General features: G+C 32.5%; 1 protein-coding gene across 5 annotated transcripts; it reads right to left on the bottom strand.

The window, feature by feature from the left end:
• Positions 1-282: 282 nt before the first annotated feature.
• Positions 283-9,736, bottom strand: LOC145326374 (cysteine-rich with EGF-like domain protein 2). 5 transcript variants are annotated; one of them, XM_080169693.1, is made up of 13 exons: positions 9,643-9,736; positions 9,195-9,278; positions 8,552-8,603; positions 7,512-7,582; positions 6,757-6,808; positions 6,038-6,115; positions 5,703-5,756; positions 5,397-5,493; positions 4,927-5,025; positions 3,687-3,814; positions 3,114-3,206; positions 2,658-2,763; positions 283-1,281 (listed from the first exon to the last, which is right to left on the bottom strand). In XM_080169693.1, exons 2-13 carry the CDS (start codon positions 9,275-9,277, stop codon positions 1,247-1,249), a joined length of 948 nt encoding a protein of 315 aa, XP_080025819.1. In that variant the 5' UTR covers position 9,278; positions 9,643-9,736; the 3' UTR covers positions 283-1,246. The 5 variants fall into 5 exon arrangements, 3 of the variants coding, with proteins under 3 accessions (XP_080025819.1, XP_080025817.1, XP_080025818.1); XR_013881895.1 differs by lacking the exon at positions 283-1,281 and adding an exon at positions 1,442-1,542 and having other exon boundaries at positions 1,921-2,763; XR_013881896.1 differs by lacking the exon at positions 283-1,281 and adding an exon at positions 1,442-1,542 and having other exon boundaries at positions 1,926-2,763.
• Positions 9,737-10,888: the final 1,152 nt, after the last annotated feature.

The following is a 10,888-nucleotide window of genomic DNA, read 5'->3' as shown; positions in this document are numbered from 1 at the left end:
CATGAAGAAATAAAAATGATTGTTTGCTCAATATTCATTACATATACAATTGAAGTCATCTACACAGTTTTGCTTAATCAAAGCTACTTTTTTGAGACTCACATTAAATTGGAAAATTTGAAGGCGTCGTCGAAGCAGTCTCCAGTCTCAGCCTAGCTGGTATTTAATTCCAAATCACAGCCGCTGACCACAGTTTTATTTTTTTGATGTTCTAAAAACTAGGAGACAAATAAAAATTACAGCTACATAAAATTTAACGTCACAAAACAAGAACTATAATAATCATAATAAAAAAAATATTTATTACATAAATAAAATAACAAAACAGGTCGTGCAAACAAAACAGAAATAAAAATGCATTTTAGACTTTATTAATTTAACCTACAATTGAACATGATTAAAAATTGTGAATAGAGGAGGAGCCCATAAAAATGACAACCAAAATGTTTCAAATAACAATCACATACGTATAAAAATAATACTTGTGACTAAGGAAAAGGTGTTGGAAGAGTAAAATTGACTCATGTAAATTAGACAAAAAAAATTATTGCTTTCAAAATTATGCTTTAGTTTTATTATTTATCACAGAAAAGAAAAAAACGTGCCAGATTTAACAACCATTTGAATATCACATATTGTAAAAGTTAAACTTGGAGCTGGAATCGAGTTTGTTATCATAACTAATTTATTTAATAAAATTTACCCTATGTCGAAAAAAGGAGAGGACTTTTCACGAGAGAAGAGTTTTACTTGTTCAAATGATCTCAAGTCATTAGAAAGTTGCATGTTAAAATAAAAAATCTATTTATATATGTCGTGAACTATCCAATTGAAAAATATTAATCTATTTGTACAAATAAAAAATTGGTGATGTGAGGTGCTAAATTATAATTCTAAGTGATTTCTTATCAGAGTGTATTTTACATGTGATGGATTAAGTCAGAAATACGAAGGAAGGTCTTTTAATGGTAAAGTCAGTTTACGGTTACTCAGACTGTGTTAGAACATTATTAGAACCGACACAGTAAGTCCTGCAAATAATTCAGCTAAGACTAAAAATCGAAAGGTAGTTTTAGAATGGTCAAGTCTGTTATACTGCAAATGTTTATTTAAGGTTTTATGCTCATTTTCTATTCTGTCGGTTCTAGTAATAGGCTGCGCAGCATGCTGTTTAGCAGTAAGCAGTAAGCAGTTCCCGAAAAAATCTTTCGTCGTATTTCTGCTTTTATCACATTTTTCTTTCAAATCATAATTCTTCTTTCTTTTTACCATCTTCTTCATCTAAAAAAATAAAATAAATAAACAAAATGAAATAATTAAAAACAAACAAAAAAAGAACATGCAAGCTAATCTAAAACAATAACGGGTCATTCAAATAAGTATACTACAATTTACAAACCTCATTTTGTTGTAACAAAAATGAATAGAAATGACACAAAAGTTAGAAACGAATTTTTTATTTCCATATAACAGACTAGAATAAAAAACTGAGCACATATGACAATGAAATATGATAAATTCCTGCATATAAACCTAACTAAACTATATCAAGTCGGAAAATACGAAATGCGATATTTTTCAATGACATTAAGGGTTATTTTATCTTTTAACCAAACGGCTGCCAGCACAGACTAAGTTTGCCTAACAATACCTGCATATAAAATGAAATAACCAAGATCCAATAATGCACGACTCGTTAAAATGCGCGTAAAATTTACATCTGCTAAATTTGTGTGCAGTGCGCTAAATTCTGATTTGGGTTACATCCCAAGAGCTTAAGAAGATAATGGACGATATATTTATTTACTTTTATTGGTTAAAAAGTTTTAAAAAAACTGCTAGTTTGAACTAATCCATCAGGATGAGGACAGTTGTTTAACCTTAAATCTTTCAAAAAATAACTTCGTCCGTTTTTCCGACTTGACCCTATCTATCTTAAAATAAGAATTTTATTATTATTGCACAACAAAATCACAAAGGCATTTTTTCATGAGATTTTTTATAATTTTTAGATTATCATCTATTAAATGTAAACTTTAAGTAATTCAAAACCAATATAAGTAAAGTGTAATATAAGGTACTAAACATTTTTTTTAGTTTTCTGAGATCCTTTTTATTATCTATCATAATGTAAAAATGTAAACAGTAATATTTGTTTTATTTTACTAGAAAAGGTTTTAAAAACTAAGGTCTTTCATAAAGTTTTAATTTCTAACTCAAATTCCATTTCGTATAAAAGCATGAAAATAATCTATGCTGTGGGTTTATAAAAAAATTGTCCGCGGATAGGAAAATTACTTTAATTTTGTTTTTCGTGAACAATTTCTATGAAACCATACGTTGCATGTGTTTTCCTCACGGTTCAGAACCTGTTTGTATTCACTGATTCAGTGGAGACCAATCAGATTTGTAACAGTTAAGGAAAACTTGTTAGGTTAAAAAAACATTTTACATGAAAGCTGAGGGATCAATCTTAGGCTGAAGTCCTCCATCCAACGTGTTAGTAGCCAAATAATATTCAGTAAAACTAATATACACGGACACAACCCCACCAATCACACTGGCTATGATCCAATTACGGTTGAATATGATAGCCGTGGCTACGACGAGGCCCGCGTAGGTGATGTATCTTGTGTTGTCCATGTTAAATAGTTTACCGGTGGAGCCGGGGTTCTCGCTGACGCACACGCCCTTCTTCTCCACGTAGCCCTCGGCGCACTTCTCACAGTTGTCCGGCCCGTCTCCATCACAACCAGCACAAGACTGAAAAAAATGCTAGGTACAGAAAGCTGAAAAGCAGAGATGGCAATCACTATCTGTCAAAGTTAAGTGGGTAAATCGAGCAAAACAGTTAAATCATGACACCATTTCAAACGTCAAAGGACGTCAAAGCTTTTTATTTTTAGGGGGGCTTTTAGTGGGGGGGTGGGTGGGAGTTAGCAATATAAAATATATTTTTGATATTTTAGAGGTGCCCCAAACATTTTTTAGAAGGGGGGGGGGGAGGGGGAGTAAACACACATGTACGTACATCTATGACTATTGACCACCTTCATGTTCATATTAAGAACCATATTTTTATTTTTATTGGTACCCAACACCACAAAGGTTACCTTATCACAGTTGAGACATCTGAAAGTTCCCTCAGTATTGACACAGAACTTGTCCTTGGTGCATGGTTCACTCACTCTACACTCATCTATATCCTACAAGTTAAAATAGATTATATCTGAAAATTACATAAAATGTTTATTCCTGCTGGCTCATATAACGCAACCCCCTTCCACCCCCTTCTCTCCTTCGGAAGGAGAGAACTTACCAATATATAAAGACCATTGTAGCAACCAAAATTGACGACAAAATTTCCCCTGTCATAATATCATGTACCTATTCTTTATCCATTATAGGAACACTGTAGTCAACACGACAACCATATTAATGCAGGAAGGAAGGGGACAATAGTCTGTTTATTACACTAGTCCCCAAAGGTTCATAATAAAGTTATCCTATTCTTTGCTTTAACAACTTTGGGGACTTTTATTGAAATTTGATTGGTTGATTTATTGGGTTGAGTGTCCACTCCAACCGTTACCAAAGGGGTAATTTTAAGTATCATAATTTGAGATACACATTAATTTATCGGCCATTGTCTTATCCCTTTAGATCCCTGATATTAATGAGCTTACCATACAACCATGCTCTGAGTTCATCTCATAACCATCGGCACACTTGGCACATGCCTTGGGTCCAGGACCGGTACAGTGGTCCGCACATGCCTTGTGACACTCGGAACATATGTTTGTATCGTCGTCCTAGCAAAAGTTGACTTATTTTAAAGGTTCTTAAAGGGGGGGGGGGGGGGTTAATGCAACCATCTATTAATCCGTGTGTCTCAAAGTCGGACCACAAAAAATTTTTTTTTTTGATTTTTTTTGCATCGGTCGGAAAAACGGTAAGTTGGACAAAAACTGGTAAGAGCTAGAGCTTAGACGTCTTCAGGGGACTTATTAAGAATCTAATGGGCTATCCATTTAAAAAAAGTGAAATTTTCAAGAGAAAAAAGTCAAATTTCTCGTACTTTGAAAAAATTTATTTTTTTTGTAGAAAAAATTGTCTGATCTTCATAATTTTTTTGTGAATGCTCTTTATTACATTTAGCAACATTAACCTTCAGGGCATGCTGTAATTAAATCAATATGTCATAGGTTTTATGAAGCTGGAAAATCGACCACAGATTTTGCCAAACTTCTCTTTTTTTTCAACTTGAATTTTTCAGGAAATTTTTGCTAATAGAACTATTTTTTTTGCCAAATCTATTCAAAATTGCCTGAATTTTAAGGATCAGACCTTAAAAGTCATAAAAAGTTATTTTTTTCTAGTAGTATTTTTATGTTTTTTTATCAAAAAAAATTTCGAAAAAAGTCAAATTTCGCGTACTTCGGAAAAAATATTTTTTTTGGTAGAAAAAATTGACCTATCTTAATAAAAAAAATTTGTGCATACTCTTTATTACATTTAGCAACTTTTACATTTTGGGCATGCTGTAATAAAATCAATACATCATCGATTTTTTGAAGCTTGAAAATGCCCTACCGACTTCGCCTCGAGGCGGGGCGAAGTCTGTGCCGTTTTTGAGATCAATTTTGACAAACTTCCCAAAGTCCTAGGTTTACGTCCTTTTAGGACCTGATCGACTCTTCCGAGATCTTTCTACTGGTCTTGGTCCCAATAAAAAAAATAATTTTTACGATTGCAGGTTCAAAAAACCGAAAAAATCACCGAGTTCGCCCCGCTTTACCCTACTAATTCGGGGAAAATAAAAAATGGCTTCAAACTTCCCATTAATTTGTATGTACCTATTAAATAAGCAAAATAAAGTACATTGTGAAAACATAACTAATCATCATCTTAAAAGTCAACTTTCCTTATATGAGCTATAGTGTCCCAGAGAGCAGGATTCACAGGTAGCGCCAGAATATTCCTTATCACAGGAGCATTGCCCGTTACCCTTGCGGGTTCCAGTTCCTAAAATGGAATTTTATATTCTCATATACATAAATCTATAATTGCAATTATTCTAAAGATAAAATAATTACAATTTTTGACTAACCTCCCCTAAGCCATTTTTCTCGAGTAGCCTGAACTTACGAACAATATAATAAAAAATATCCATATTTGAATAAAAGAAAAGGAATAATTAGCGGTTTCCCTGAAAATGCCTAGTCAAGCATAGATCCACAGTCCACACACACCTTATTTTTTTAATATACTAAAAATAAGTAGGTAGGTAGATAAGGGTTTTATTTATCGGTTGTTTGTTTTTTGCTTTAGAATAATGGTTAGGCAGGGTTAGGGCTCCGCAGGGGTTAAACACATTTATGAGAAAAGTCACCCACCTTTGCATTTTCCATTGCCAGAACATAGTTTTCCATTGGCACCCTTCACAGAACAGGGTTTACACTCGGGACCATAATGATCAAATGGACAACATGCCTTAAAACACATAAATTGATATTCTAGAAATATTCTATGTACAAAATAGAAATAAAAATCCACATGTATATTTTTTATAGAAGCAGCTATAGAAACACGAAAAAGTTTCTGGTGATGTGTATAAAAAACGGTTCAATATTTGGTTTCACTGTGTTGTAATCCTAAGGAATTTGAAAAAAAAGAAAATATGAAATCCTGCAGGTCGTTACCTTTAATGTATCAACACACAAATACTGTCTTAAATCAGGTCTTGTCTCTAATTCCTACAAAAGAAAAAATAATATTATTATATAATATACCTAATAACCTATGTATTTATCTTTTATAACAGAATAAAATACCTAAGAAGAAAGATTTTAAAAATTTTGAATGGATTATAAAGAATAATATGATCTTCTTTATGCCAATGACTAAGACAATAAAATACAAACAAAGAATCCTTTTACTAAAATTCCAAACAGTGTATGATAGGGGTATCAGTAAGAGTATCTCATTGCTATACATAAAAACACTTTTATCAACCCAGCTAAAAGTTACAGCTTACCATTTTCCACCAGGTTTCTAAATGTTCCTCCCAATCATTATGATTCTGGTGACACTGTGTTTCTCCTCTTTCAACATCCTATAAAATAAAATATTGGCAGTTTTACTCAATGTGTCAGTTCAGCACAAAAAGCCCCCCCCAACACATCTTATTTTCAAATTAAGGGGCGGGGGGGTTAATCTCGTAAACAATGCACAAATTGCCCTGAAAATAGCCAAAAACCGGATAAACGGTTGAGCCTTGATTCCAAATTTCATCCTGAAATTCGGATTATAACTACCATTTGCGCATTGATTACGAGATAGTTGCATTAAAAACACACCCCTTAAAAATAGGGGGTAAGTACTTTTTTTCTGTGTTTGCTTTATATATCAAATCAGTTAGGTTACATTGGGTACAGAGTAGCCACGCAGGGTTAAAAAACCTGCAGGGTTAGTGTCTTCCGGAGTATTAGATTATAAGAAAGAAAAAAACTATTCTCCCCCTTCTTTATTTCTATGCTTGATAGAAAACGCACCAAAAGTTAAGACTGCTTTTGAAAAATACAAGTACATAGGTATAAACTAACTTTTTATTTGAACAATTTCAAATATGATTGCAGTCTTACTGACTTAAACAATAACATCGCCCATTATTTAAAAAAAAGAATTTTACAGAAAGCAACACATTTCTCAGTAAGTATTTATATTTAGTTTAGATTAAATTAAAGTAATACAGACCTTACACAACTCCTCTGTAATTTCAATAAATCTAACTTCACTGGTTGCATATCTACAAAAAAAATAATCACTGTTCATAGATTTTTTGCCTGTGTATATATGAACCATTTTTAGATAGACGAATATTTAATAATTTTGTCCTATACAACAATAAATATGTATAAAAGTTATTTATGGAATGGTATTATATACAGCTTTTTGTGGATATTTAATGAAAGATAGAAACAACCGGCCGGATGCCTGGGGCAAACAAAACAGGTATTAAGGGGGGAGGCGGATGTGCCACTTTTTGAAACCAAAACTAAAAGTCAAAGGAACTCAACTAAAAAAAGAATTACAGGTCTGAGATTTTGCATGGCAGTTGCTTTATAGGGTTACAATATGGAACAGTGAAGAAACGGCGGCGCAACCGCCGAAAACCGCCGAGAAATTGCAAAAAAAAAATTCGGCGGGAAACGGCGGTTTTCGGCGGTTGCGCCGCCGTTTCTTCAAAGTTCCATATTGTACCCCTATAAAGCAACTGCCATGCAAAATCTCAGACCTGTAACTCTTTTTTAGTTGAGTTCCTTTGTTGACTTTTTGTTTTGGTTTCAAAAAGTGGCACATCCGCCTACCCCCTTTTATGATTTTCATTTTAATATTCGTAGAAAATTGTTTGAAATACGATGCCATACATGATATTTAATAAGGCTGAGAACCGGTTCCAATTAGTCGGATGTTAATCGGTTTCTAAGTCATACTAGAAATAAAATTACCTGGGTTGAGTTTTTTCTTCCCATGCTGTGTCTCCGCCCTCAAATTTACCCCGTTTTGTTCTGTCCATGCCCTGTAATAAATGTTGAATGATATACTAAAGTTATACTTTATATATATTTTTTAAAAGCGAAGCTCTTCTATAAGTAGGGTCGGCCCGTAGCTTTTTTCGTTAATTTAGTAATTTCAAAATTTGCATGGTGATTCCTGTAGTAGTTAGGTACGATTTAGAAAGCGCAGTAACTCTATACTCGTTACCAGAATGTCCGTTCGTCCATTAGAAACATATTGATTTTCAACTTTTTTAAAATTAAACTTTTATGTTCTATTATTATCCGACTGATTGGAATACTGATTCCTAGGACAATAAAGAACAATGTTATAAGAGAAGCATCTCTATAATCAAGTCCTAAAAATGTAATTATGTCCTTAAACATTATATTGTATTTAAGCAGTTTTTCTACAATTTTACTTAAAGTTTTGTTTGGACTTTTATATATTTATATTCTAATTATTCAGTTCGAACACTCTACAAGTGTTATTGTTCATTTGTCCTACCTTCGCTTTTATGGATGTTTTTATCCTCGTTCTAATATAAATAATGCAAATTACATTGTATTGTTAAAGCAAACTTTGATCCAGTTAAAGGTAAATAATTCTTTTAAAGCCAGCATAGAATTCCCCTAAAAACCAAACTATGTATTGTGAAAGTGTAGGTACTCTCTACAAATTACACCATCTAATCCATATTTTTTTAATTGTTTTGCATCCTTGTCATACCTTATTATAATAGTTATTTATCGCATCGTATTATACACAGCTTTCCGCGGATTTTAAGGGAAAATTAAATAGATGAAAACCAGTCGTGTTAGGCCCAAGTGGCCGAGAGCAAGGGCTAACAAAATTTTATAATTCTTTTTTTAATATTCGTTGAATATTGTCTGTAATACGATGTTATACATAATTTTTCAGTATGGCTTTGAACCGGTTCCAATCCAGCGGATATTAATCGGTTTGGAAGTCCTACTGGAAAACTAATTACCTTATCAAATGACGCCACAAGATTTGTACATGCTCCACAAGCAGGCAACCTACTCAAAATAAATCAGGGGTGTATATTTCTTACAAAGTTGAATTTTGTTATCTTCATCATCCATTTCAATTTCTCTACCCAATTTATATTATAAAAGTAGGCGAATTTGTCATTTAATTGAATATCTCTCCCCTCCCCCCTGGGGTGGGTATGGAATTAAGTGGTCTGAAAAGACCGAATTTCTGATCTAACAAGGAAGGCTTACTACTTTCATTTTTACTAGCGGCTACGCCCCCTAGAAGCCTCTAGGGGCACTGCACTGGTAGGAAAAGGAAAAGTCGACCTCATTCTATTTTAAATTTGAGTTTCAAAAGAGTTAAAAAAAAATTTGTGGGAGAGGGGGGTGAAGACACCCTCTCGAAAAATAGTTTAAAACCTTCCCAGGTATTATAAGAAGCTTCACTGTAAAGGAGAACAATATCGGTTCAGTGGTTAGCGAGATCCTTCGGGACAGACAAAAAACGCTTACTACTTTATATAATAGGATTTGTGTTTTCAATAACAATTTCTATATAAGCTGTAATGAATATAATACGATATGCGGAGACGTTATAAACAATGTTTGATAAATACCTAAACAAATTATACTCACTTCAAATTTTTCTTTTTGTCTTTTTCTGTATCAGCAAAGCTGGTTAAAAACAACAGAAAATTTAGGAATAACTCAAGCTTCATCCTGAAAGGGTTAAAAATGATCAATATATTAAAATTTAAATTAATTTATAAATAGCTACATCCCTAGCATCTAGAGTAACCTTCAAAGATTATACGTACAACACCCAAAATGGTAAAAACTTAATTAATATTGCTGTTAGCGATATCTTTACGGACAGAGAAAATAAACCTTACTACATTTAAAAAAAAAAGGATGGTTAGATTACTTAATTACCTAAGAAGATTAAAATTTAATGAACATTTTGAAAATTTCGACATATGTATTGCATAGGTAAATATATATAGGTAGGTAATCTTCCAAATCATAATATTTCATTGTTTTATTTTTAAAAAAAGAATTAGATTAAAATTATTATATTTCAAACCTTGAATTTGATAGGGTTTACTGTGGAAATTGGATCTTCAATTTATCAAAATCTCATCTAAATTTAGTCGACCCTAAGATTCTGAAATATAAATAACTATAAAATTTATGTTCAAAACTCATATTTTTTAAAGATTTTAAATTATTCAAACTCATTTATTAGATACAATCATGTAATTTTAAATTAATAAATTAAATAATCAAAACATTGATTAATTTCATAAAATGTTTACAAGTTTAAAAAAAAACTACAATAATTTAATAAAAATAGTCAATATACTGTAACACAAACTAGCAGACAGTGCCGCATCAATAATGACTTTCTCACAATTGTTTAAACCAATCACAGCGCTGGGTTATTATTCTATGGAATAGACTGTTTTCTCTAAAAAATAACATATCTAAACATTGTAAAATTACGCTTTTTCAGGTCTTGAAATTTAGAATAAACTCACTAGAAATCATAATAATCACCATAATTTTTCATTCCTTTATTCCATACCACAATTACTTCATATTTAAGATACGTTTAGCTACATCATTACTTGTTTATATTTCATTCTCGTTGGACAAGTTTTCACTCTCAACCAATGAGAAACGAGGTGCCCAGAAAGCAGAAAGCCTCTCGGCCAATCAGAGCTTTCCACAACAAATGTCAATACTCTGCTATCTATCTATCGAGTAACAGTTAGGGAGTTGAATCCATTTTTATAGAAGCAGAAATATAATCTATGATTATGGTTTGGACCCTCTAAAACTGTAATCTACCTTTCCACTTTCCCCTCTCTTGGTGAAGATATCTTCAACGCCGATACGATTTTTGAAATGTAAGATTCTACTTTCCCCTCTCTTGGTGAAGATATCTTCAACGCCGATACGATTTTTGAAATGTAAGATTCCACTTTCCCCTCTCTTGGTGAAGATATCTTCAACGCCGATACGATTTTTGAAATTTAAGATTCCACTTTTGCCTCTCTTGGTGAAGATATCTTTAACAAGAGAGACAAAAGTGGAATCTTATATTTCAAAAATCGTATCGGCGTTGAAGATATCTTCACCAAGAGAGGGGAAAGTGGAAGGGTAGATTACAGTTTTAGAGGGTCCAAACCATAATCATAGATTGTATTTCTGCTTCTATAAAAATGGATTCAACTCCCTAACTGAGTAAGGTCCGAAGGGAATATTTTATTTTTGGAGGATGGGCCTTTAAACCTCTCAGTGATGCAATTATTCTTAATTTGATTATA

The sequence above is a fragment of the Acartia tonsa genome, chromosome 8 (genome assembly GCF_053477335.1).
Source record: "Acartia tonsa isolate MP-2025a chromosome 8, ASM5347733v1, whole genome shotgun sequence".
Lineage (NCBI taxonomy): Eukaryota > Metazoa > Arthropoda > Copepoda > Calanoida > Acartiidae > Acartia > Acartia tonsa.
The sequence above is the reverse complement of the archived record's forward strand: the minus strand, read 5'-3'. Positions and strand labels throughout refer to the sequence as shown.